The 26,035-nt window shown below is 46.3% G+C and overlaps 1 protein-coding gene across 3 annotated transcripts in view; it reads right to left on the bottom strand.

Annotated features, from left to right (window-relative positions):
• The window catches only part of ANK1 (ankyrin 1), a 1,318,767-nt gene that overhangs the window by 451,226 nt on the left and 841,506 nt on the right, over window positions 1-26,035 (bottom strand). For all 3 annotated transcript variants that reach the window (XM_078666235.1, XM_078666236.1, XM_078666234.1), the window contains 3 exons: window positions 16,905-17,116; window positions 7,299-7,503; window positions 5,550-5,646 (listed from right to left, as the gene is read on the bottom strand). In XM_078666235.1, the coding sequence (XP_078522361.1) occupies window positions 5,550-5,646; window positions 7,299-7,503; window positions 16,905-17,116 (514 nt within the window). The remainder of the gene's footprint in view (window positions 1-5,549; window positions 5,647-7,298; window positions 7,504-16,904; window positions 17,117-26,035) is intronic.

Here is a 26,035-nt window from a genome sequence, read left to right as displayed (position 1 = left end):
TGCCATCCTGATCAATGCCGAGGATAACACCACTGTCATTGAGTATCCCAAGTTCTTCCCCTTTGGCGCTGGCCCCCAATAACTCCAAGGAGCTGCAATCATTGTCTCTGGCACTGTAGCAATGTCACCTGTGCAGCATCCAACTCCACCAGCCCTACAGCTGACACCTCATCAGCTGCAACTGCTGGCTTCAACTCCACTAGTGCCGCAACCTCAGCTGGATTCACTGCCTCTTTTGAACCTACTACTTCAGCACTCCGAAAGAGAGAGGCCAATATTTTTTCAGAGAATCAGGCCCTCGGGACAACCCTAGTTCAATGACAATGACCTCTCTGGACCCAGATTCTACAGGCCTAAAAAGATGTAAATGGACTTGATACCTCAGTGGATTGGGATCTTCCCTACTGGACTTCCACCACCTTAGGTGACCTCCTATCATTCGGCCATAAGGAAAGCAGTGGATATGTTGGACATGCAAATCCCGTCACCAGAAATAAATCCACTGAGGTCCTACATTCAGCCTCCCACATTACTGAACCACTACTTACTTTTAATGAGGTTCTAACAAAGTCTATGTTAGCGATATGGGAGAAGTAGATGACTTCTGCCGCGGTTTCAAGGACCATTGTTTGCAGATATAAGGCAGCTCCTGGAGATATCACCTTCCTCTCCTGAAATCCATCACCGGAGATCCTGGTAGTGAATGCTTCTTACTCCTCGAAGCTGACACCCCGAGCCTCTTCCACTAAACCTCTGACAGAGAGTTTTAAAAATGTGCTGACGTTTTCTGTGTGAAGGAAGGCTCTCAAATGCATTAATGCCATCTGCCTCCTTGGCAGATATGTTCTTGCACTACTGTACTTGGGGCAGGCAACCATTACAAACCTGTTAGACGATCTTCAGACCTACTTTGCTGAGCTGATCGGGGACGTTCAAGCTGCAGCAAAGCAGGTAATCCAATCTGGCTTTGACACAGCTGATTTGTCTGCAAGGGCCAAGTAGCCGTCTTTCTCCCTAAATTGCCATGCCAGGCTGCAGAATTTCATTTTTTCACAGGACGTGTGCTAACTCTGATTGATTTTATATTCAATGGCTCACGCCTCTTCAGTCCAAAAGCTGATTATGAATTGGAGAGATTCAAGGACAGCAAGGGCTTCTCTTTCAGGGCTGTCAACAGTACATCCACCAATGGCAACAACAACAGGCAAACTCCTTCTAACAACACAGAGAATGAGCCCTCCCTCTCCCTCCCTCCCCTTTCCCAGCCACAGCAGGCAAACAGCCCTAGTTTTACTTTGTCTGAACACAACCAGCCAATTGAAGCATGGGTATTCTCCTTTTCACAAGCTTGGGGGACTATCACTTCAGACCTTTAGGTTTTGCAGATTGTGCACAGGAGATATGCCCTAATCCTTCAACAAACATATCTCCTCCCAACCATCCCCATTCATATGCACTCCTGTCAGACCATCTGTGTGTCCTCTAACTGAAGGTTCAATCCTTACTTTTGAAGGGTGCAGTGGAGCTGGTTCAAGAGCAGGAACAGGGTCATGGATTCTACTCTCAGTACTTCCTGGTCCCCCAAAAGGACGGAGGTCTACGCCTGGTCCTAGACCTCATGATTTTGAACTGGTTACTCAAGAAAGAAAAGTTCGAAATGGTGTCCTTAGCTCAGCTCTGCTTGCGCTGGAAGCAGAAGACTGGGTGATTGCTGATGATTTCCACAATGCCTTTTTCCGCATTCCTATCCTCAAGTCACACAGGAAGTGTCTTCCCTTTACGGTTGGATCAGAGCAGTACAACTTTGCCGTCCTTTCGTTTGACACCACTCAAGTTTAACTAAAGGTAATGGCAGTGGTTTCAGCCCATGTAAGGCAGATAGGAATCCCAATATTTCCTTCCCTTGATGACCCACTCATCAAAGCCAGCTCTCTATAATGGTATCTCGCTACTTGCAGGCAATATTCAAGTTGTTGTTCAAACTGGGTTTTTCGGTCAACAATCCCAAATCTCTCCTGTGTCCTCTCAGTACTTTAACTGTTCATAGGGCAGCTCTAGACACCATATTGAGTCAAACCTTCCTTCCTCCTCAGATGATTCAGGATATTCAGTCCATGATTCTGATATTTCAGAATGAAGCGAACATTCCAGTCCTGACAGTCTTACATTGGCTTGGTCTGCTGGCCTCTTGCATTCTGTTGGTAACCCATGCACGCTGGCACGAGGTCTCTGCAGTGGTGCCTCTGGGCATCTCCGCTGTGCTACAAGTACTGTCTGGAAAGCTGTATCAAAATCTCCAGGGACAGTGCAGCCGACATATAATGATGAAGTGTGAGCAGCAACCTTAAACAAGAAAAGCTGATTCACCTTCCCCCCTCCAGTGACAACAATCATCACGACTGCCTCCACTGTATAAAGAGGAGCTCATCTGAACAAACTTGAAATCAGAGGCCTTTATTCTCCAGAACAACAGAAACTGCATATTAATCTGTTGGAATTACGGGCTATATGTCTGGCTCTCAAGGCCTTGGTTCCTTCCCTTTGCAGTTGGTCTGCCTGGATCTTGACAGACAATATGACTGTAATATGGTGCATCAATGCATCAACAAAAAAGGGAAGTGGTGACATATCTTCCCTGGCAAGAAGCTCTGTGACTCTGCTCCTGGCTCAGGACCACCAGATCTGCTTAGCAGCAAATCACCTGGCTGAAGTGTTCAACGTTTGAGCAGACAGTCTCAGCCAGCATTATCTTGCTAACCATGAGTGGTATCTTCATCCAGAAATGTTCCAGAACATCTTCCAGCTATGGGGAACTCCTCAGATGGACTCATTTGCCACTCAAGAGAAAGCTCCTACCTGAAATTCTATGCCCTCCAGTTTCTGATACAGGGAGCACTGGCGGACCCGTTTTGCTTAAAGTTGAACTTTCTGCTTCATTATGTATTTTCTCCTATACACTTGATTTCTCGTGTTCTGAGGAAGATTCGCCTTGATCAGACCCAAGTAATCTTAATTGCCCCGGACTGGCTATTAACGGTGTGGTATGCAGACCTCATTCAGCTTTCCCTGTGCCTCCCGCGCCATCTCCCTCACAGGGCAGACCTCCTCTTGCCAGGGCCAGGTTTAACACTCAGGCCATCTACAGCCTCCACATGCATGCCTGGGGAATGGGTGGGGCAAACAACGTTGTTTTACCCACTGCCTGAAGTGGTGGATGTTAACTTATGCCCACGAAAACACTCCACCAAAACAGTCTATTCAGCCAGATGGGGTCAATTTGTCATATGGTGTACTGACAACTGCATATATCCGTTTCTGGCTCATTTGAAGTCCTTCAAAATGCTGTCTGATAAAATTCATTGGCAGTGTTCTTCCTTCCACAGTAGGATTACCTTACAAACACTAAAGGAATGGTGGTGTAACTGGCAAAACCTAGAAATGTTAAGAAAAAAAACTGATGAAATACACCCAAGAGAACACAAAAATGTTAGGTAAAACTGATAATTTACAACAGCGGAGAGAAAAAAGTATCAAAAAAACCTAATATGGCTCCTGGAATCTTCCCCCATGACCAGAAAAAAAAACAAGATGAGGAGTAAGTTTGAGGCAGTTGCTAGCTTCTTAAAGGAGCAGTATTCACTTCCAATTTTTCTGAATATGCTGCCTACCTGGATGAGTTTTTCTTCATTTGTGCATATTTTCTCAACTTTTCCCTAAGTAGCAAGGTTCAATGTAGTTTTATGTATTGTTTTTGCTCAAGTTGGAAAGGAAAACATTTTGTTTAAGACTGACATATTTATATATCTAAATTAAAAAAAGTCTCTTTTGATTTTCTTCATATGTACATGTAAATGTGTTCTGGGATTCCAGATGCGCAAGTAGGAATTTTCTACTCTTTATGCAGAAACATGAGACAGATGTAGTTTATACAAGAAATTGTCAGAAATGCATTGTCTCACAGAGGTCTGGAGCAGGAAACTGAAATACTGACAATGTTCCATCCAAGAACTAGAACAGAAGACTGAAGTAGACACAATGTCAAATTCACAACTACAGCCAGATTCCATCTTTGATACAGAAGGCTGAGTCTGTAGTTCTGAATTACCTTAATTAGAAGAGTTATTCTCTGAGAGGTAGCTCCTCTACAGAGAGATGTGTAAGTTTGTATTAAGGAGAGCTGAAAATTCTGCATCACACAAATCATACACTAGTTAGGCAAAAGACTAGTTAAGGAAAAAGCAGGTAGGGAGAAATCGCTGTTAGAATTACTCTTTTCAGAACTTGGTACAAAAAGGAGGATTTTGTTGCTATTTATGCAGATCAATGCCATATGCATCACCAAGAAACACTCTTGCCGAATGGCTTAGAAAACCAATTGTGAATAGTAGTATCGGAGAAGAAATTATCCAACACATGGGCTAGGGCAGCAACATCATCTATTTGATACACAGCACAAAGAGAATGCTATGAGGTCAACAAGAGATGTTAGTTTATACCGCAAGCCTCAGCAAAGTGCTTGGCACTTCCAAACTGTGTAGGTGGAATTGCAATAAATATAAGTCCACAAGTGGCTGACTTGTAGAAATAAACAGAGGTACTGGAAGTCGATCTTTTACTAAATCCAGTTAAAATCTTTTTAAGCAACTCAGAGAGACAACAGTATTTACCCACTGACAACAAAAATAGGCAAATTCATAACACATCTCCTACTGGTTGTAGGAATAAGAATAGTCTATATGACTTTCTCCCCATGGGCGAGCTTCATAGCGGGGGTTCTCTGCCGGTGAAAAGCTCCTTTTGTTCTTTTCTTGTGTTGATCCCACTTGTAACTGTAATGTTCTACATCGCCGACCACCTTGAAAATAGGACCCTGTGCTCTGTTGAGGGGCTACTGGGGCCACGTACATGTACAAATGGTTGTCTTTAAGTTTATGTTTTGATGTCCTATTTCTATGTATAAAACAATAAAATGTGTTATTAAAAAAATAGTTCATATGTGGAAATCACAAACCTCTCCCCCACAATCACTAGAGTGGCCAAAGGTATGGCATATCTATTCCATGGAATGCCATTTTACCTCTGTCAATGATAGAATGAACAGACTTGAGAAGGTTTGGTGTCATTCAAAACATATCAAAATAGACAGATTAGGAATGTCGGTGCTTCCTGCAAACCAATATTGTTGCAAACAGCGACCTATAAATTAAGCTTGTTTTCGAGGACTAGAATCAAAGACTCAAGATACAGAAAGTGATCCATCTTTAACTAGAAACAGGGACCTCTTCAATACCATCCATTCTGCAAATAAAATCACACATTGGATTTAGCACAGACAAAACTAGAATCATAAACTGTCCCTTATAGAGATAATGCCTCATTTGTCATTAGGAGCCCTGTGATCTGCAGTCAGTATATCATTTTTTGTCTAGACCAGCTTAATCACAAACTTCTTTTGAATTGCACTGCCCTTATCAAATCAACATTTTTTTTTGCATGTATTCATGCACACACAAGTGCACAGAGATTTATGTGGGCTTGTTTATGCTCACCTGGCAGACACATTGGTGGTAAAGCTTGCACACTCATTGGCATACACAAGCTTGGTTGTTCCAGTTATATCTTCCCACTGTGCCTGGGCTGTACCACCTGAAACATATGAAAAGAGGTAACTTTTTCAATCACTAATAGAGTGAGTAGCAGAGTCATAAGAGGAGTGACAGAGGTAAATAACCCAGAGAAGGCAGCAACAGATGAAGAGTCTGAATAATAAAGATGTCAATAGCAGGAGGACAGCAAACAGATGCTTGTTTCCAGTCGAGGGAGGACCTGGCCTGTCAGTTCGGGCTGGACTGTTCCCATTGGACGCAGAGTCAAGACTGATTTGCATATGGCTGGGTCCGAACTGGAATGGCATGGTGAGCAAAAATGCGATGGATTTAGGCCCAGATCTCTGTACTGGGGTGAATGTATGACATTGTTCTGCATTCTGTCCATCAATTGTTCTTTTTGCATTTGACACCCGGGTTGGAACGGGTATGCCCAGACGTGGGTCCCGTGCTATCAATGCCACTGGAGTCAAGCTGTCCTGGCTGATGAGGGCTGAAAGCCTGAAATTGGTCCTAGTATGCTTGTTTTCAGTCCAGGGAGGACCTGGCCTGGCAGTTCGGGATGGACTGTGCGCAGGGTCAAGACTGATTTGTATTTGGCTCGGTCCAAACTGGAATGCCATGGTGAGCAAACAAGCGATGGATTTAGGCCCAGATCTCCGTACTGGTGTGAATGTATGACATTGTTCTGCATTTTGTCCATCAATTGTTCTTTTTGCAGATAGCAGGAGCAGACGCAAATATGACAGATGTGATAGAAAGATAGGCAAATAAAGAGAGTTATATAGGGGAAGGGAGTTTAAGAAGGTGCTTGAAAGGCACAGTCTGGTTTAGGTTTGAGTTGTAATGGAAATGTATCCAGTTTGAAGAAGAGAGGCTGAATATGAGGAGATTTCACTGGTGGAATTTCTTCTCCTGAATGGACAGCATCTGAGAGCAAATTTTTCAAGCAATTCTCCTTCAGATTTAGCATTTACTCCCAAATTAAGAGGATTTTTTGTATTAGCACCTAATTCTAAATTAAGCCACGTGTGAGGAAGGAAGGGAGTAACAAAAAGACAGAGCGGCACAGTGTTTGATGGAAAAAGGAAGGACAGACAATGAAGAATGAACGCCCGGTATCATTGATGGATTCATGGATGGAATTAAACATAAATGAGAGAAAGGGATTAACAATGGCTTTAAAAGTATGACCTAGACCATGAGTTTAGGAATGGTTCAAATAATTGGTTTAAAAGATGGGGATTAACAGTGGAGTATAGACTGGAATTAATTATGAGTTTGAGGATGATTATCAAAGGATGGGTTTAGCAGATGGGAATAAGAATGGGTTAACATATAAGGTCAAAGGTGGCATTATTAATGTTGAATGCAGTGATTAATCCATAATGTGTCAGCGGGTGGGGACTAACCATAAATAACATGATAAATTAACAGAGGGTCAGAGGAAGTGATTAAGGATGGTTACAGAGTCAGTTTTAACAGTGGTTTAGAGGATGAGATAATGATGTGACATCAATGGGATTAGTAATGAGCCAGAAGATCAGGTTGATCACGGTTCAATAACTAGGTTAACAGAGGTGCAGTGAATGGGATTAATGGTGTTTCAAGGATGAGATTAAGAATGAGTCAGAGGACGTTTTAATGATGGGATAAAAGGGGTGGTTTTGCACACCTGTTATTTTCTCTTACCAATGACACTGCACAGCAGGCGAAGGCTTGTTGTGTCTCCTTCTCCACTATCCCGTGGATTGTCTTTCCAAGACGGTGGCAGTGGGATACGAAGCCCTATGGGTCGGTGAAATTTTCTTCGTCTTGGCTCAACAGTCACAATAGGGCTAAAAGTGGCTTGGTTACCAAGTAACTTGGAGACCAGATCATCGGGTACAGGTTGCGCCTACAGAAAACATATAAGAGCAGTATCTTAGTTTCAGGTCTTTGTGAGGAACAGGTTCATGTTCTTAGTTCCATTTGAAGTTACAGAATGTATCAGATTCATTTTGAACTTCATTCACAATTTATAAAAGAATCAGAGGGAAAAGGTACAAACAAACTGAAACTATACAGAAGTCTATCATTTGGATTTTCCGCTTGCAACACCCATCAGAAACTTCTAATCCTAGGGACATACACACAATTTTTCATACTGCTGACTAGGTCTTGGAGAGACCACAAATTCACAGAAAATTCACGGAAGAAAACTTTGTTGAAATGAAGTTTCAGAAGAGAAGCTAGCATTTCATAGAAACACGAATATTCCTTTAAAATAATTAATTTCAAAGGTGGTTATGGTTACCACCAAAACTAGCCAGTTATTGTAAGAACGGCAACCACAACTCCCCCGTAGTGCACTTGTCATGTTTCAGCACATGATGACACAGATCACGTTATAGTAGTCTTTGTGCTACCCATGCAATTATTTTTTTTATCATGCTAGATCCACAAATACTTGTGGGTCCATAAATTGCTCAACTAACCTCTGCTACAATTCAAAGGTCCCACTTTTATCTAAGGAACCTGTGACACCAAATATGTTTTCATAAAATTTTGAGTTTAGAATCTCTTTGTTAATTCCCCATCATGTTGTGTGAACTACGAAGATGTTCCCCAGTTCCACTTATGCCCTATCTTTTTTTCTGTTAAACAGGACTCCAGAGTAAACATGGGTTCCTTCCACTGCATACTGCTGACATCAACTGTCACATTCATCCAATCACATTAATCAGATCTGTATATTAATTCAGATCAATGGAAACTAAAATGGGCAGACTGGAAAAATACTCCAGCATCCCATTAGATTTGAATATTTTAATAGTTTCTGACATTTCCATGGATCCTACTCAGATTTGGATTTGTGCACTATTCATGACTTGTCTAAACAATAATCAAGATTAACCCTTCCAAGCCTAGGTGACACCTTTTAGTAACACAACTATAACAAACATTACTAAATGGATTTACACCAAACCACAAAAAAGGTATGTTTAAATTAAAGCTGTATATTTATGCCAAAAGCACAAAACAATGTTCACAAGGAACTCATTTATCTTGATCAGTACACAATCTGCAACTAAAGTAGTTGTTCTGATTAAATCATAGTCGGAATCAATCTTATTCATTCATGACCCTCCATCGAGTAGCAGTATTACTTGTATCAATATTCTATACACACATATGTATTTGAAAAAGCCAACACACCTTTAATTTAAGGTATATATAACTTCAGCCGAAGTAGGTAAATTTATTATGCAGTTATAGTCTGTACTACAGACATATTTCCTTATATATAAGTAATTGAAATATTTACATATTGTTACACATTCGGAGTGGGAAGTTACCATAACCTATTTTAGTGAGTACTGTGTGACATAGTGAAGGAAAAACTGGGAAATAGGTTATTGGTAAAGTACAAAAGGATGAGCTTAATACAATATATTAATTGAATTCAGGCTCTCTCCTTTGTCTGGTGTCAATGGCGTTTCAACCCTCCCTAGATACGGGATCTCTTCAGGATTGTATTTCTGCGGACTGAGAGGGGGAAAGGATGTAATTGCGGTTGTCAAATCTGGAGCTATCTTTCCCTCATATTATTCGTCTAGCGCAGGATTTTGGCCAGGTATCAAGGTACGAAATGAATGCTGACAAAACCGAAATTATGACATGGAATCTACCAGGGTGTCGACATCAGGTTAAAAACGAAATGCGATATCTGGGAGTAAAAATTGTCCAGGACATTAACAAGATTGCAGAAATTAACTTTTTAACCACTATAAGAGAATGTCACAAAAACATGAAATCCTGGGCATACCTCCCCTTGACCATCATGGGCAGAATTAATTTAGTAAAAATTGTAATTTTACCAAAAGTCACATTTATCTTCAATACCATCCAACTATACTTTGAGAAGCAGGCCATAGATAAATTTCAGCAATCTATTAATTCATTTGTATTTGTATCTATAAATCCACAAGAATAGCGTGGAAAAAGCTGAGGCGCAGGTGAGAAAAAGGTGGTCTTATACTCCAAGATATCCAATACTATGTTTGGGCCTTTCAGCTAACATATTCCAGAATGCTGCTAAAATGTCCGGATTCATCAGAAAGGGGGAGAATGTTTTCTGCAATGTTAGAACAAGTTGGATTATCACGTGAGGGTTTTCTTTTTAAATATGGAGACCAGAAATTCTTTAAAAAAATAAGGCTTGAGGGGCGTGGCGAGCAGCAAGAGGGCCGCAGCCTAAAGGGGCTCCGAGTGTGAGATTGTCTCCTTTGCAATTCGCATATTTATCCGTCATCTAAATTGTGCCCAGAGTCTAAATTAGGGTGGCTGAGACGGAGCGGAACGAAGCGACCCAGCGCTGGTGACGGTCCGAGAGTGGCAGCGCGAGTTACAGGGAGTGGCGTATTGCGGCCTACCTGCGGGGCGGAAGCCGGGGACTACATTTTGGAGACCGGCCCGCGCAATAGCTTCGTGTCTGGCTGCGAGGGCCGGAGTGGTGACGGCAAGTACCAGCGGGCAGACTGTCGACAGGCTGAGGTAGTGGAGGCGTTGCCTGCTGCCTCCATACCTGTGGCGGACAGGCGTCGGAATCCCCCCAGAGTCGTCAGGGATTGAGGCCCGTATCGGGAGTGGAGGCCAGGCGGAATTGAAAAGGAGGCGCCTCCACCACAAAGCCGAGCGGACACGACGGCGGGGGCCTGAACAACGGTAGCGTCGCAAGTGCTGGCACACACGTGGGACACCCGGTAAGGTGCCGAAGAACACCGCTCTACTTGCCCTGGCTGGGCGGAAGGCCCTATTATTGAAGATTCCTGTCAGGGGACTAGCAGGCTCTGTCCTGTTGCAGTCAGGGGCATAGAAATGGAAGGCACTGCAGTCGGCGGTGGAATTAGGTCACATAAAGCTAGCCCCCAAGTTAAGTGAACAGTGTTTGGAGGGCACGTAGATGCAGAATGACTGCGAGCTGAAGCCCGGCTAGGCATACCAGAGGCGTAGATCCAACTGGGGGAAGGAAAAAACAGCGACACAGCACTACTACAGATATCTTGCTATTCCCCCCCCCCCTCCCCAAGGCAGTGCTGATGTGACAAAGGACAGTGAAATACACAATAGCAACACGTTGTGTCAGGAGTGGGATCTCCCAGGTAATAACGATTGAAGGCCCCCAACGCAATAGACACATACTCTGAGCAGGTGGAAAGGTGCTACGGCGAAACGGACCATGAAAGGCAAGGGGTCCCGCGCGAGCCAGCAGGGTAAGCTGGATAAATTTGCCTACACTAAAGACTTCCCTCCATTACCAGAACGTAAAGGACAAGCAGATAAAGACAAAGAAGAGGATTGGGGCCCCAAGGTGACACTAGAAGATATCATGGCGGCCCTCCACAATTTGCAAACCACGGTGGGTTCCATCTCAATGGATGTCACGTTCCTACGAGCGGACTTTCAGAAAATGTCTGCCAGAGTTGCAGAAGTGGAACAGGTAACGACGGCTCTCTCCAAAGACTCTACGCTCCTGATCAAGAAGGTGACGCAATTAGAGGCGGATAACAAGCGTATGGCGGCAAAGCTGGAAGACCAGGAAGGGCGCTCCCGCCGTAACAATGCTCGAATTACGGGGCTTCCGGAGTCGGAAGGGGGCCCGCTATGGACCTCTACATTGAAGACCTCATAAAATCACGTCTACAGCCTAAAGTGCTCTTGGCCTTCTTTTCAGTGGAACGGGCACATAGGGTGCCGGGTGGCAGGCCGAAACCTGGAGCCCCCCCTAGACCGGTACTGGCCCGTATCTTCAACTTTCGAGACAGGGACGCCATTCTTCAAACGGCCCGAGTGGCACCGCCCATCCGAGTGCAGAATTCTGTAATCTCTTTCTTCCCGGACTATACGACGGCGGTATCGGCACGCCGCAGAAGTTTCTTCGAGGTCAAGAAGGCACTAAGGGCCCGTGAGCTACCATATTCTATGCTCTTCCCGGCAAAACTCTGTGTAGTAGCTGACGGGAAAACTTGTTTTTTCGACACGCCGGAGGAGGCCCATGACTGGCTTGAAGGGTGGCGAAAAGCGGAGAGGTCCGGCAGAACGCAAAGGAGACGACGGCGTCTTGGGAGAGAAGGAGATCCTGAGGACATTGAACAAGGTGGGGGAGAGGCGGAACAATTACAGAAGGACGCGGGACAATGAGTTCCTCTGGGGCTAACCACCTCCACGTAAGGAGGGTGCAAACTGGTATATGTTATGGCCCACCTCGGCACTATGACCACGACGAATAAACTGATGGTTGAGGACTCTGGGACTTCCTCGGACTTCCCGCTCCCATACATGCAAGTAAAGTTTCAGGGATGGGGTTCCAAGCACTCTGCTGAGTTGAGGTGGCGGGCAGTTTTGGGTCCGCATGGCAAGGAGGGGATTAGGGGGTCTGGACTGTTTCTAGATATTTGGTATAATGGTTCTATCACAGTTATGTACACAGTTAGTTTTGCAGTAATGGCGCACACGATGAGGCACACCAGTTCAGTGCCGGGGAAAGTCACTAGCTTAACTGGGTCCGTTGAGTATGGAAATGGGCGAAGCAACACAGGTTCAATCAACAGAAGGCCCCATCCACACAATACCAACTCTTTCCCTCCTCACGTGGAATGTGCTTGGCCTTGGAGATAAAATAAAGCGTTGCCTCATGCTGCAATGCATCAAAAGGGGTGGCCCGGCAGTGGTATTATTGCAAGAGACACATCTTACAGGTACTTCCAGTAAAGCGATGGACAGATGGGGATATAAAATGGTGGTACATTCCGAATTCACGTCTGGATCCAGGGGGGTGGGTATATTGGTTAAGAAGCAATTCCCATTGATAATATCAGATGTTAAAACAGATGGGTCAGGGAGATTCGACGCCATTGTTACACAGTGGGAGGGCCGGCCCCTAAATATAGTGTTGGTTTACATCCCACCAGCGTTGCATGCAGTGACCCTCCCGGAGCTCAGTGTGTTCCTACTTGGATTGCCAGAGGGGGAGCTACTTATTGGCGGGGACTTCAACGCTATCTTGAATGAATCCCTAGATAGATTTCCAGTGAGAGCGTGAACCCCGGGAGTATCGCGACTAGGGAACTTCATAGATGCAATGGGTCTTACAGATATCTGGAGGAGACACCACCCAACAGAACGCTATTACACATATCACTCAAGTGTCCATAATAGCCTAACAAGAATAGATTATTTCCTAGGTTCGCTGGGTAGCCTTAAAAATATAGATACTATAGAAATTAGGCCACGGGTATATCTGATCATTCCCCAATGATGCTCCGATACACTTATTATCAACAGAAGCAGCGACGTATTTACCCAATACGCCCTGGCTATCTGCAAGTTCCCAAGATCAGGAAGGCGCTCAAAAAGGTAACGGGCCACTACTTTCAGGACAACGCAGGGTCAGTTGCCTCTGCGACCACCCTTTGGGAGGCATTCAAAACAGTCATTAGGGGACAGGCCATTGCTTCCATCACAGCACATAAACGGGAGGGGCAACGGGAACTGAGGAATCTAGAGTCCGAACTACAAACTGCAGAGATCCAACACGCTAATGACCCAACTCCTATTACATCCCACATCTTGCGCCTTAAACAGCAACAACATAGGGGACGCCTCACAGAATTAACAAGACAGCAACTGGAGGCCACTCGCCATAAAGTGTATAACATCGGTGATAAGGCTGAGAAGTTACTGGCATGGCTAGATAGGCGGACAAAAAGTGATAGGTGGATCGCACAGCTTTGCACGGAGGGAGGACAGGCAGCAACTGACCCACACACAATAGTAAGCATGCTGGCGCACCACTTTAAGGTAATCTATTCGTCGGACTCCGAGATGTCCCTGGAAGAGGCGCTGTCATATGTACAAGACCTTGCAATGCCCAAGCTAACCTAAGGGGAAGCACTAGAGCTGGAAGATGATCTTACTATAGATGAGCTGCAGGCAGCCATTGGGGAGCTGCAATCGGGTAAAGCAGTAGGGCCGAATGGCATACAGGTCAAACTCTATAAGAGGACGGCGGACACCATTGTGCCCTATTTATTAAATATGTACACTGAGAGTCTGAGGGTGGGGGGGCGAACTCCTGCCGGACCAACGAACGACCACCATAGTGGCTGTTCTGAAACCAGGGAAACCTGCGGATAGATGTACCTCTTATCGACCTATCTCCTTACTAAATGCAGAGGCTAAAATCGCAGGTAATGAGAACCATATCACAATCGCAGGGGGTATCGCTTGTACCGGAACCAAGACGCTGTTTACTAAATATATGGGAGCCAAATGACCTCACGCAATCGGGGCAGAGCTGGGTAACACTAGGAATTATGGTTGCCAAACGGAACATAACACAAAAGTGGGGAGGGGCGGAGATCCCGTCTCTTGCAGCGTGGGGAAGGGACATGGATGCAGCTATGTTTGCCGAGAGGGAGGTGTTCAGTAGTAGAGGATGTCCTAAAAAGTGGAGTAAAATCTGGGGGGTGTGGAATAAATATAGGGGTGATATTTGTGAACCACCTCCGGACAGAGAAGAAGATGACACAGACTCGGATGAGACGTGATGATTTGTGGGTGGGTGGACGGGGCCCGGTTTCAGATACTGAGGAAAGGCAAATTGGTGACTTTGTAATAATAATTGGTAATTATGGTGATGAAGTGTTGTGCTACACTGCTTTATTTTGCACGAGAACGGTTTCTTGCTTTGTTGGAATGATAATCAATATAAATCTTTAAAAAAATAAAAATAAATAAGGCTGAAGGTATTATTGAGCGCAGCTCAAACTTGGGCCAGAATTAAAAGATCTAAGGGCCTAGAATATTGCTCAAGCTTGGCCCCTCTGTGGGATAGTCCAGGAGCTCCGAGCTGTTTGAAAGATAAATTGGCAGGTCCTCTTAAAACAGCGGGGTTCTGGGTATGGGGAGCGTTGGTATCTGAGGGATTACTTTTGCCCTGGGCATCATTTGACGAGAGTATGGAGGAAGGCATGGCCAGATTCAAATACCTACATTTAAAGAGCTGGTTCCAGAGTTCTGATCAACCCATAGGCGTGGGCAATATCCTTGATGAACATTTGGTACAGAAGCAAGGAGGAGAGAAGGAAGTATAATTTTTCTATTGGATTGTAGAGGAGACCATTGATGGAAATTTCAAATTACCCGAGGAACTATGGGGGGAGGCAATTCCGGATATAGACTGGTCAGATATGTGGCAAATTTTTTTAACACCTTATTTACAGCTGTGAAACCATCTTGGCTAAGAAGAAATCATTACTTCCCCACTCATAGGGCCTATTTTTCCTCTGCAAGACTTACTAAAATATCCAAGGGCCCTCTTGCTAGTTGCAAAAAGTGCCATATGGAAAGTGCTCCAGATACACATATGTTCTGGGATTGTCCAGCCATTTCAGAATTTTGGAAGAAGGTAGAAACCACTCGTACTGATATTTTAGGGCGCCCAGTATGTATCTCCCTCAGGCTTATCATCTTTGGCATTTCAAGTGAAATTACAGGCCCAAGTAGAGGTTTCTTATTCTATGCTATCTTGTTAGCTAGACGTGAAATTTGTAAAAGATGGGCTGAGATTACATCCCCCACATACTCAAACTGGCTAACCTCTCTATATAAAACTTCTAGAACTGATCTAGCTAGACTAGGAAATAGCAGAAAGAAAGCCATTTGGGATCATCTGATTAACTGGTCTCCTGGTCAATAACGCTAATAATGATAATCTATCTCACATTATAAGATATTCTATATAACACATGCAATCTGGTGATCCTATGATTAAGCCTCAGGGAAGCTCTCAGACTGTGTCAGGCTGTGTTGTGTCTTTTCGATATCGATTCCAAATTGCAAATAGACCCACAGTATTAGGCATTGGCCTTGAGATATCTGAAGAGAGTATGACCATCCTTTCCTTGACAATGAGAGGTCAGCAACAGGAGCAGGTTTGCTTGCAACTGGTAGGCGAGCGACAGAGAGCCGGGGTTCACACCTCGCAGACCTACGTCTCGTAACTGAGTAACAGTGGCAGCGTACTAGTCTCCTAGTTGTCTGGGTTCAGAGGCGAATGAGGAAAAAAATATTTATAGAAAAAAAAAAAACTCAGTCTGGAAAGTTCCTCTTGACTAAGTCCATAACTGACTCTGTATTATATATAATAAGCTGAATGTAACAGAATACTTGTTTTTAATCAGTTTTGAGTGTGGAGAGGTACCATGACTCCTAAAAGGCAAAGCATCAAGTGAGTCATGGTACCCCTCCCTAAACAATGGTAAGTCATGCCATATTACACTCAGTGGATCTGCATGTATGGCTTATGATATGCTATGTTTTCATGCGAAGAAGCTTTAAATAAAGGTTTATAACGATTTCCAGAGCACAGAGGGTTAACTTTGCATAGTGAGATACAATCACTTTTGACAAAGTTGCATGGATAGTTCCAGTTTTCGTCTGTCAACAGATTGTAGAATTTATTTGTGAAACAATAAACATTGTTTTGCCTCATGTTAGTTACATTGTAATTTAGTAATAACAAAGAGTTTGGCCTTATCCCAGTGGCAATACATGTATTAATACACTTATTCCAATTAATGTATGTTGCTTCCAAATATAAAAGGAAGCTTCCGCTAAGGAAAAGAAATGTGACAGTTTCCACTTCTGGCACCATCTAGTGGTATGGCTGTGTTTAGATGCCTCCTCATTAATAAACAGGAAGGCTTACTCTAAAATTGATACATTGATTCTGCAGTAGAAGTGAAAGGACCTGAAAAAATGCTCGGCCTGGGGTATAATGCCTCAATGCCTGCTTCCCACCCCCTACACAAGGCCTTCAAATGTGTGGAGCAGGGTTGAGCATGTCTGGTCCAGCGCAAACCCTGTATCCACCAAAACCAGGTATGTAGGGCCTTTGCCTGTGTGCACTGTGCTTTGGGCTCAGGGACTGGCTGTAACAATGTACAGTGGGCTATGACCACAGGGCCTGGGCACTTCAGCTCTTCAATTTGCATCTTTGCAAGACTGACAAATCTCATGCCAGAAAGGAAAAGTAGAAAAAAACATTTTTCAAAATATTGAAGGAACTAAACATGGATTCAGTGAAAATTTGGAAACTTCAAGTGTTGATTCTTTGGGTTGAGAGGGTGTTAACTCTAGGGACAAGTGCTTACCATTTATCTCAATGCAGTACCACAGTATTCCTACACACAAACAAGTTGGTGGGTATATTTGGCTCAGGAGACCCTTGATTAAAAACATACAGTGCTTTACCTGCAGAGCTAGTTTCACTTTTTTGGTAACTGCTGTTTCTGGGAATGTGGCTTGCACCATAGGCACTAGTCGGCTCTTCAGGACGCCTCCCTCTGGGCCAATCAGGTCACTGTCCTGACAGACCCTAGACATGACCACAAAGTAGAGTGGAAAATCTGTAGTGATGATGCGACAAACACGCTTTTTCTGCAGCTCCGATGGGCTCTCGAGCTCTGCAAATAAAAGAGAAATTAAAGTTACTAATTTCCAGTACTGGTATTACACAAAGTGGGGTAGTAGTCATAGGTTTTAAGAAGCAACCCTTCAGCCTCAGTAGAGACATTTCTTTTGGAATTAGACGATGCCAATAAAGAATCTACAGCCCTGTGGAATTCAATGTCATCCATGAAATATTTTGGGGCACTTTCTCCTCCAGCAACCAGCATTGTTATGCTAGTTTTGGCGAACTGGAAGGTTGGGTGCATACTTGTGAATATGTAACATAGACCAGATTGTAGACTAGTGTTATATGGAAAAGTACAATTTTTTCTCAGCATGACTTTGTTCTAGAGTCTTGCTTATTGTATTCTTTAGTGGATTAACAGTTTACAGATAAGGATTAGTTACTTACCTGTAATCCTAGTTCTCATCTAGGGGTATACTCATCAAAGTCATAATCTGTGAATAATCCCCGCCCACATGCGGGATCCCGGAGCTTATAGAAAATATACATATATATATATATATATATATATATATATATATATATACATATGTGAAAACATATCTATGCAGCCTAAAATGTTTCCAACATGGCAAATTTGCCGAAATTACATAGGTTTGCATTGTAAGTAAATACCCTCCTAAACCAAAAGGAAAAGAGGACATGCACTGAAAGGTTGTCATATAACAATCCTTTATTGTAACAAGGAAAAACTTGTAATTGCAGGCAGTTGCCAGTAGGCTGCATAGCAGAGTAATAATGAAACATAGAAAACTGACACCTTGCCTTTAAGGCTTCCAAGGGTTAGGGTACCTTGCCTTTAAGACCTGTAAGGAGACCCTCTGCTCCCATCATGCACCACAGGTGACAGTTAGGTCAGTTGTTTTTGATGGTGCATTATGTAGAGACACCTGAGTAGAGGATACAATTAATATAGAACAACTCCAGGAATGCTCGTCCGGGGAGTAGGGAGGGTCGCTTATGACTTTGATGAGTATACCCCTGGATGAGAACTAGGATTACAGATAAGTAACTAATCCTTTTCATCAGGGGATACTCATCAATAGTCATAATCTGTGAATATAGTAGCAAGCCCATACCACTACCTCGCGGACGAGCTACAGAGTATACAGAACATGAAAAACATTACATTCAAATTGCAATCATGCAAACAAGTTCCTCAAAGAGGCCTGCCCAACCTGGGCATCGGCCTGTGCATCAGAATCTAGACAGTAATGGCGTGTGGAGGTATGCATCAATTGCCATGTCGCTGCCTTAAATATTTCAGACATTGGAACATTGCGGAGGAGAGCTGTGGTAGAAGCTTTCACTCTGGTAGAATGTGCTTTAGGAGTGCCTTGTAAATACTTGTTAGCTAACTGGTAGGATAAAGCTATACCAGAAACAATCCATAGAGAAATGGCTCTTTTAGAAGCAGGGAGACGGGTGTTAGTGGAACCGTAGTTGATAAAGAGCTGGTCAGATTTCCTAATCGTGTGAGTTTTGGCAAGATAAAACTTCAATAATCTCCGGAGATCTAAAGAGTGTAAAGATCACTCAGGGGGAGTAAAGGGTTTAGGAAAGAAGGTGGGCAGAGTAATAATCTGATTGATGTGAAAGTCCGAGACCACCTTAGGAAAGAAGCTCGGATGTGCACGTAACACCACCCTATTGAGATGAAACACCATATAAGGCTCTTTACAGCACAGCGCCTGCGGGCTGATGTGATAGCTACTAAAAAAACAACCTTCCAGGTCAAATTCTGCAAAGACGCCTTAAGGATGGGTTCGAAAGGAGCCCCCATCAGCCTAGTAAGAACAATGTTAAGTTCCCAAGGTGGAGAAGGGGATCTCACTGGTGGATAAACCTTCCTGAGTCCCTCCAGAAAGTCCTTGACCACTGGCATTTGAAAGAATGATACCTGGTTCGGAGACTCCCTGAATGCTGTAATTGCGGCAAGGTGAACCCTGATGGAGGAATACTGCAGGCGGGATTTAGCCAAGTATAACAAATAAGGAAGAATCACTTGCTCCTGGCCCTTGATTGGATCATAAGCATTGTCCTTACATCACAGGTAAAATCTCTTCCATTTGAAAGCATAAGATTTCCTGGTGGAGGGCCTCTTTTCTTCCTTGAGAATACTCATACAGTCCGCTGAGAGGTCTAAGTGTCCGTACTGGATGACCTCTGGAGCCATGCTGTCAATCGCAGGGACAAGAGATTGGTATGAAATAATCTCCCTTCGTTCTTGGTCAGCAGGTCGGGGTGGCAGGGCAGCCTCCGGTGTGGGGCCTCGAACAGCTGCAGAAGATCCGGGTACCACCACTGGCGCGGCCACTCCGGAGCTATCAGGATCATTCTAGTATTGGTCCTGTAAAATTTCTGTATGACCACCGGGATCGGAGGGAGTGGTGGAAAAGTGTAGAGCAATGTCTGTGACCATTTGATCAAAAGTGCATTCCCCTGTGATCCTCGTTGTGGGAACCTGGACGCGAAGACAGGGCATTTTGTATTTGCCGCGTCTGCGAACAGGTCGATATCTGGAACTCCCCAATGCCGAAAAATGTCCAGAGCGACTTCGTTGTTTAGCACCCAATCGTGTGCTTCTACGAAGTCTCTGCTGAGAACATCTGCTTGCACGTTCAAGGTCCCTGGAAGGTGTACGGCCACGATCGTCAGATTCCTCGCCAGAAGCCACTTCCATATGGTCTGGGACTCTAGAGACAGGGCCCTTGACCTGGTGCCTTCCTGCTTGTTCCGATAGTACATTGTAGTCTGAATCTGAATGGAACTGGACTGAAGAGATGGGTACAGAGACTTGAGAGCCAGATGAACTGCCCTTAGCTCCAGGAAGTTGATGTGATAACTTCGTACAGTCTCGGACCAGAGACCTTGTACTTGAAGCTGGCCCATGTGAGCTCCTCAACCCTGGAGTGAGGCATCTGTAACAATAGTCTGTGTGGGAATGACCTAGTGGAAAGGGACCCCTTGTAGAAGGTGCATCTGTTTCATCCACCATTTGATGGAGACCCTGGCAGCTTGAGGCAGAGACACACGATCTTCCCAACGGCCTGATCGCTGCGTCCACTGGTCTTCGAGGGACTGCTGCAGAGGCCGCATGTGAAGTCTGGCATTGGGAACAATGAAGATGCATGAGGCCATCGATCCCAGCAACGACGACACCTGTCTGGCTGTAGGATGTGTTGTACTGGGAAGAGAGCGGCACTTGCCCAGCATTGATGACAACCTCTCCTCCGAAGGACACACGCTTGCCCTTGCAATGTCCAGGGAAGCGCCCAGGTAATGTATCTTCTGTGCCGGATTGAGGATTGACTTCTTGTAGTTGACTTGCAACCCTAGGGAGTGAAGAAGTTGGAGACAGTAGGTGAGATGGCTCTGGAGAAGTGAAGGTGTGGAACTCTTTAAGAGCCAGTCGTCTAGGTAGGGATAGACAAAGATTTTCCGCTTGCGGAGGAACGCAGCTACCACAGCCATGCACTTGGAGAACGTTTGGGGGGAGGATTTGAGCCTGAACGGAAGTACTCGGTACAGATAGTGCTGTTGGGACACCTGGAACCGGAGGAATTTGCGATGTTTCACTGACACAGGAATGTGAAAGTAGGCGTCCTGCAGATCGATGGCACACATCCAGTCCCCCTGGTGGAGATGAGTGAACATCTGATGCAGGGCTAGCATTCGAAATCTCTCTTTCCTTGTAAACTTGTTCAGCAGGCGCAGATCGAGAATAGGCCTGTACTCTTTGGTTAGTCCTCGTTTTTGGACATGGAAATACCGTGAGTATACCCCTTCGTTTTGCTGAAGGAAAGGGACCTCTTCTATGGCTTTCTTGGAGAGAAGGGTATACACCTCACCTTGTAACAGTAGCTTGTGTTGTTGCGGAGGGCACTTCAATTGTGGAGGGACTTGCGGGGGAGGAGACTTGAACCTCAGCAAGTAGCCATGCTGCACAATATTCAGCACCCATTTGTCTTTTGTTATGGATTTCCACTCTTCTTGATGAAAAACTATACTCCCTCCTACCGTAGTGGCGAACGGGCGCGAAGGAAGCAATGCTTCACTGTTTTGGAGGCTGCTTGGAGGATTACTGCTGTTGTGTATTGTTCCCTCTTCCTCTGCCAGGACGCTTTTGCTGGAATTGTGACCTCTGCTGGTTTTGGGAGGACCATTGAGGAGTTTGAACCCTCTGCTGGAAGGGGCGTTTGTCGTATTGACAAAAGCGTTTACGAAACTCCTTCCGCTTCTCTAGTCCAACTGCTTTGCCCGTGTCCAGCTCGGTCTTCATTTGCCAAATAAGGAGGAACCGTTAAAAGGCAGATTGAGAATCCTCTTCTGGACGTCGGGTTTTAGACCTGTAAGGCGCAGCCATGCTGAGCGCCGTGAGCAGATGCCCTGTGCATAGCCATGCGTGGCGAGATCTGAGGCGTCTGCAGCAGCGCTGATGACCTGGTTTGCTACCAAACCACCCTCCTGCAGAATCTCCTGGATGTCCTGGCGATCTTCTTTGGGGATCTTGTCAGTAAATCTAGCCAGGGAGTCCCAAAGAGACCTGTCGTAGCGCCCCAGGACGGCTGATGCACTTGCTACTTTCATAGTCGATGCAGACGTACTACACATCTTCCTGCCACAAGAATCCATTTGCTTACTGTCCTTTTCTGGGGGGACTGAAGCTGATGAGGCTGCGGAGTGCACTTTCCTGGCGGCTGCCACAATGACTGAGTCCACTGGAGGATCAGACCTCAGAAACAAGGGATCTTCGTCTGTAGCCATGTACTTATTTGCAGACCTTGACGGAACTGACCCCACTGTGGCAAGAGTGTGGAACGAGGCCTGGGGGCTGTACAATGGTGCAAAGTTTAAAAAATGACTGATGTGAGAACCATGGGAGTATACAAACTGATATTCAAGTTTCCTAGCTCCTCTGCCAAGTACGTCGTGAAAGTCCAAATGTCATCTATGAGGGACACCCTTGAAAGTGGCGAAGAAAGGGTTGGTGAGTAGTCCCGAACCGAGGACCTAGTGGATGAAGACCAGGTGGATGATCTTCGTCACCTCCTCTTGTGTGCAGGTCCGTGGCGTGGGCCGTGATGACCCTGTGACCAGCGAGTGGAATGTGACCTGGGTCGCTTGGAAGGGGACTTTGAAGGCTTCTCAGGAATGCCTCTCTCAGGGTCTTTTGTGGTCCTAGAGGGTGAGTATGTTTGTGAGTAGTCTGAGCCCGGACTTCTGCAGTCGCCCCTTCTTCCGAGGTCGTTCAGCCACCGTCACGAAAGTCAGAAAACCTCCTGTTCGCCAGTCTTTGGAGATGTCTCTGAGGAAATCTCTACAATATTCAGCCTTGGAGATGATGAATGGGCTCTTGACGTCGACTGGGATCTCAACGTCGATTTGTGCTGAGCTTCCTCCGAGACCGCTGCAGTGTTGTCCCTCGACGCCGAGCGCCTCGATGTCGACAAGGTTTGTCTCACCGTCATCGATCTGTGCCGCGATGTGCTGCAAGAATGCCACCCTGTCCTCGACGCCGGTCTCGACGTTGATCGCCCGTGGTGATGGAATGCCTTGACTGTGACTATGTTCTCGACGTCGACAGTCTGTCCACTCGCGGCAGGGTCTTCACCGGCGAGTCTCTTGACGCCGACTCTCTCAAGAGTGGCGGAGAATGCCTCACTGTCGATGGAAGCCTCGACGTCGACGGGTATTAGCAGGATCTCTGGACCCACAGCCTTTGAGCCCGAAGAGCTGTGCCTCAACGCCAACTTACTGGCATGCGGCGGAGGGTCTCGATGTCTAGACGGTGATTTGTCCCTCAACGCTGAAGAGTGCCTTGGCCTCTATGACGGCGATCTCGACGGCAAACATTCTGTTAACTGCTTCTTCCTGGAATCAGGGGAGGTGGAACAACGCAGTTTTCGATGGTACAAGAGGATTGTCGGATGTCTCCATGGCCACCACAATGATGGCTTCTATCCCTCCCCAGCTGGGCATGAAGCTTGATGCGTTCTCTGTCACGCAGAGTCCTTTTAGAAAACTTCTGACAATGTTAACACTGATCAGGGTTGTGTGAAGAAGGAAGACACACAATACACACTGAGTGCCATTTTCTTGCCACAGGAAGGACATTTCCGAAAAAAGCAGACATTCTGACTGTAAAAAAATTTGTAAAAGTTAAAAACCCAGTAGAATATACTTCTAGGGATCAAGAAATGTTGAAATTTCAAAGAAATTGTAAAATATATTCAAGTTCAGTCAAAAACTGAAGAGCTCAGGGCGTGGTTAGCAGCCGGCAAGATGGCTGCGTGCTGAGAAGGCTCCGGCGATGAGGTGCCCTTCTTCATAAATCCGAACGCTTATCCTACACGCTGGCGAGAGGCCGGTGCTCCCGCAGACGTCTGTGACCGAGCGGCATTGATTGCTTAGGTCCCTGTCAAAATCCGCTAATTAGAACCGGGGTCTGCGGCGACCACGAAACAGCGGCCTACTCCTGCCGAAGAAGCCGGGGTCTCGAGTAGCCCACTTGCCCGGACGGGCTCCGGGTGAAGTGCTGCGACGCAGGAGGCGGTGGAGCTGCTCCTGGCCCATCTACTGGGAAGAAGCTGGTGAGCTCCCAATTATTCCAACAGTACGAGGTGGCCAGTTGGGGGAGAGCGTGGCCTGGAGCCGAGGGGGACCGGGACGCGGCGGAGGTGTCCGGGCCTGTCGGCCCCGGACTACAGTGCTGCCATCGGGGGCCAGTCGCACTGATATTGGACTCCTCGGCTGGCCCTTCCAACAGGCTTGACAGCATGAAATTCACTACACTCTGGCCCCCCTCCTGCTCTCTCCCCCCTCCCGAAGTGTGGCCCTGGGGTGGAAATCACTGACTCTCATAGCCAGCATTGCCTTTGCCAAGAGAGAGACCTAGACCCACATTGACTATTGCACTGGTGGGGCGGTGGCCACCCCCGGGCCGCGACGGACAAGGTCTCGCCCCACGCCCCCCTTAAATCGGCAAACACACTGGAGGCCCGGCGTGGAGCGGAGCACACCACATAGAGGACCGGCACGCCTTGGGAAGTTGTTGGTCAAGCACGTCCTCGAAGCGACAGGTGCCATTACGCGACAGTCCCCATTGACTACCCAGAGGGACACCATGTCAGGCAGAGGCTCCAGAAATCAAACTACTCAAGCCAAGTTGGATAAATACGCCTACGCAAAAGACTTTCCCCCGCTGCCGGAGGGGAAACGGCCGTCGGGTGGAGAGCATGGAGACGACACTGCAAATAAAGGAAAAGTAACGTTGGCGGACATAATGGCGGTACTTGCCAACGTGGGTTCCATCTCCACAGAGGTGTCGCTACTCCGTGCGGATTTTTAGAAAATCACCGACAGGGTTGTAGAGGTAGAGCGGACCACGAAGACTTTAACCAGCGACACAGCAGTCTTGCAGAAGACCGTTTCACGACTCGAATCGGAGAACAAAATGCTGGCCGAAAAGCTGGATGACCAGGAAGGACGCTCACGAAGGAACAACGTTCGCATTTTGGGCATCCCGGAAAGTGAAGGTACACATGCGATGGACCTGTATGCGGAAGAACTGATAAAAACCAGACTGCAACCAAAAGGACTTTCCGCCTTGTTTTCGGTGAAACGGGCGCATAGAGTGCCAGGGGGAAGGGCCAAGCCAGGGGTGCCCCCCAGACCGGTGCTCGCCCGCGTCTTCAATTTTCGGGACAGAGATGTCATTCTCCAGACTGCACGAGTCTCCCTGCAAATTCGTCTGCAAAACTCCTCAATCTCCTTCTTCCCTGACTACACGGCGGCGGTTTCGAAGCGCCGTCGCAGTTTCCTGGAAGTAAAAAAGACATTACGAGCCCGAGAGGTGCCCTATTCGATGCTGTTTCCAGCAAGGCTAAGAGTCGTGGAAGACGGGAAGACATGGTTCTTTGAGACTCCCGAGGAGGCTTACGACTGGCTTGAAGGATGGCGAGGGGCGGGCGGACCCGACGTGGAAATAGAGGGTAATACCGACGGCCCGACGACGAGGGAGTGGGCAGTCAGGAACTCTTTCCACCGGAACAAGACAGCTCACAACGAGTGAACGCGGATGACCTTGGCAATGGCTGAACAGGACCGGTGGAACACGAATTGTACCTAAGACACCTACTTGTTGAATGACATTGTACATGAGCCGGCTCTGGACACTGGGCAGAAGCGGGCCCGGCCGGATAAGAGGGGTTGCATTCTAGCCAGACTTCGTACCTCCTACACGCAAGTACACTGTTGTGGGTTGGGATGGACCACTCTGCTATGTTGGGGTGGCGGGCAGTTCAAAGTCCGTCGGGCAGGGAGGCAGGGAGGGGGGTTGAATTTTGGGTTTGGGAAATTTGGGGTTTTCTGGTTTTCTATTTGACTTTGGTTTACATCGGAACAGACCTTAGAGCGTGGTATTTACTGCTAATTAGATCCTTACATGACATGACAGGGTTGCACTTCTCAAGTGGCACTTCACATCTCGATGGGAACAGTCACACCTCACACTAACTCTCCCGGGCAGAGGCCCTGATGGTCCCGGTAACCCCGCTCACACTGCTCACGTGGAACGTCCACGGACTAGGGGATAAAATTAAAAAGGGGTTAGTGTTGCGTGCCTTGAAATGTCAGGCCCCTGCATTGGTACTGCTGCAGGAGACCCATCTCACGGTCGCGGCATGTAAGGCGATGGACATATGGGGGTTTAAAATGGTAGTACACTCTGAATTTACCATGGGGTCTAGAGGAACGGGTATTATGTTACGAAATAACTCACCCTTTATGGTTTTACAGACTAAGCACGACCATCAGGGCAGGTTTGCGGCATTACATGGGCAGTGGGAGGGTAGACTTGTCAATGTGGTCTCGGTGTATATCCCCCTGGCGTTGCAGACGGTGGCTC

The sequence above is a fragment of the Lissotriton helveticus genome, chromosome 11 (assembly GCF_964261635.1).
Source record: "Lissotriton helveticus chromosome 11, aLisHel1.1, whole genome shotgun sequence".
Taxonomy (NCBI): domain Eukaryota; kingdom Metazoa; phylum Chordata; class Amphibia; order Caudata; family Salamandridae; genus Lissotriton; species Lissotriton helveticus.
Note: the sequence above shows the minus strand (reverse complement) of the source record. Positions and strands in the feature narration are given on the sequence as shown.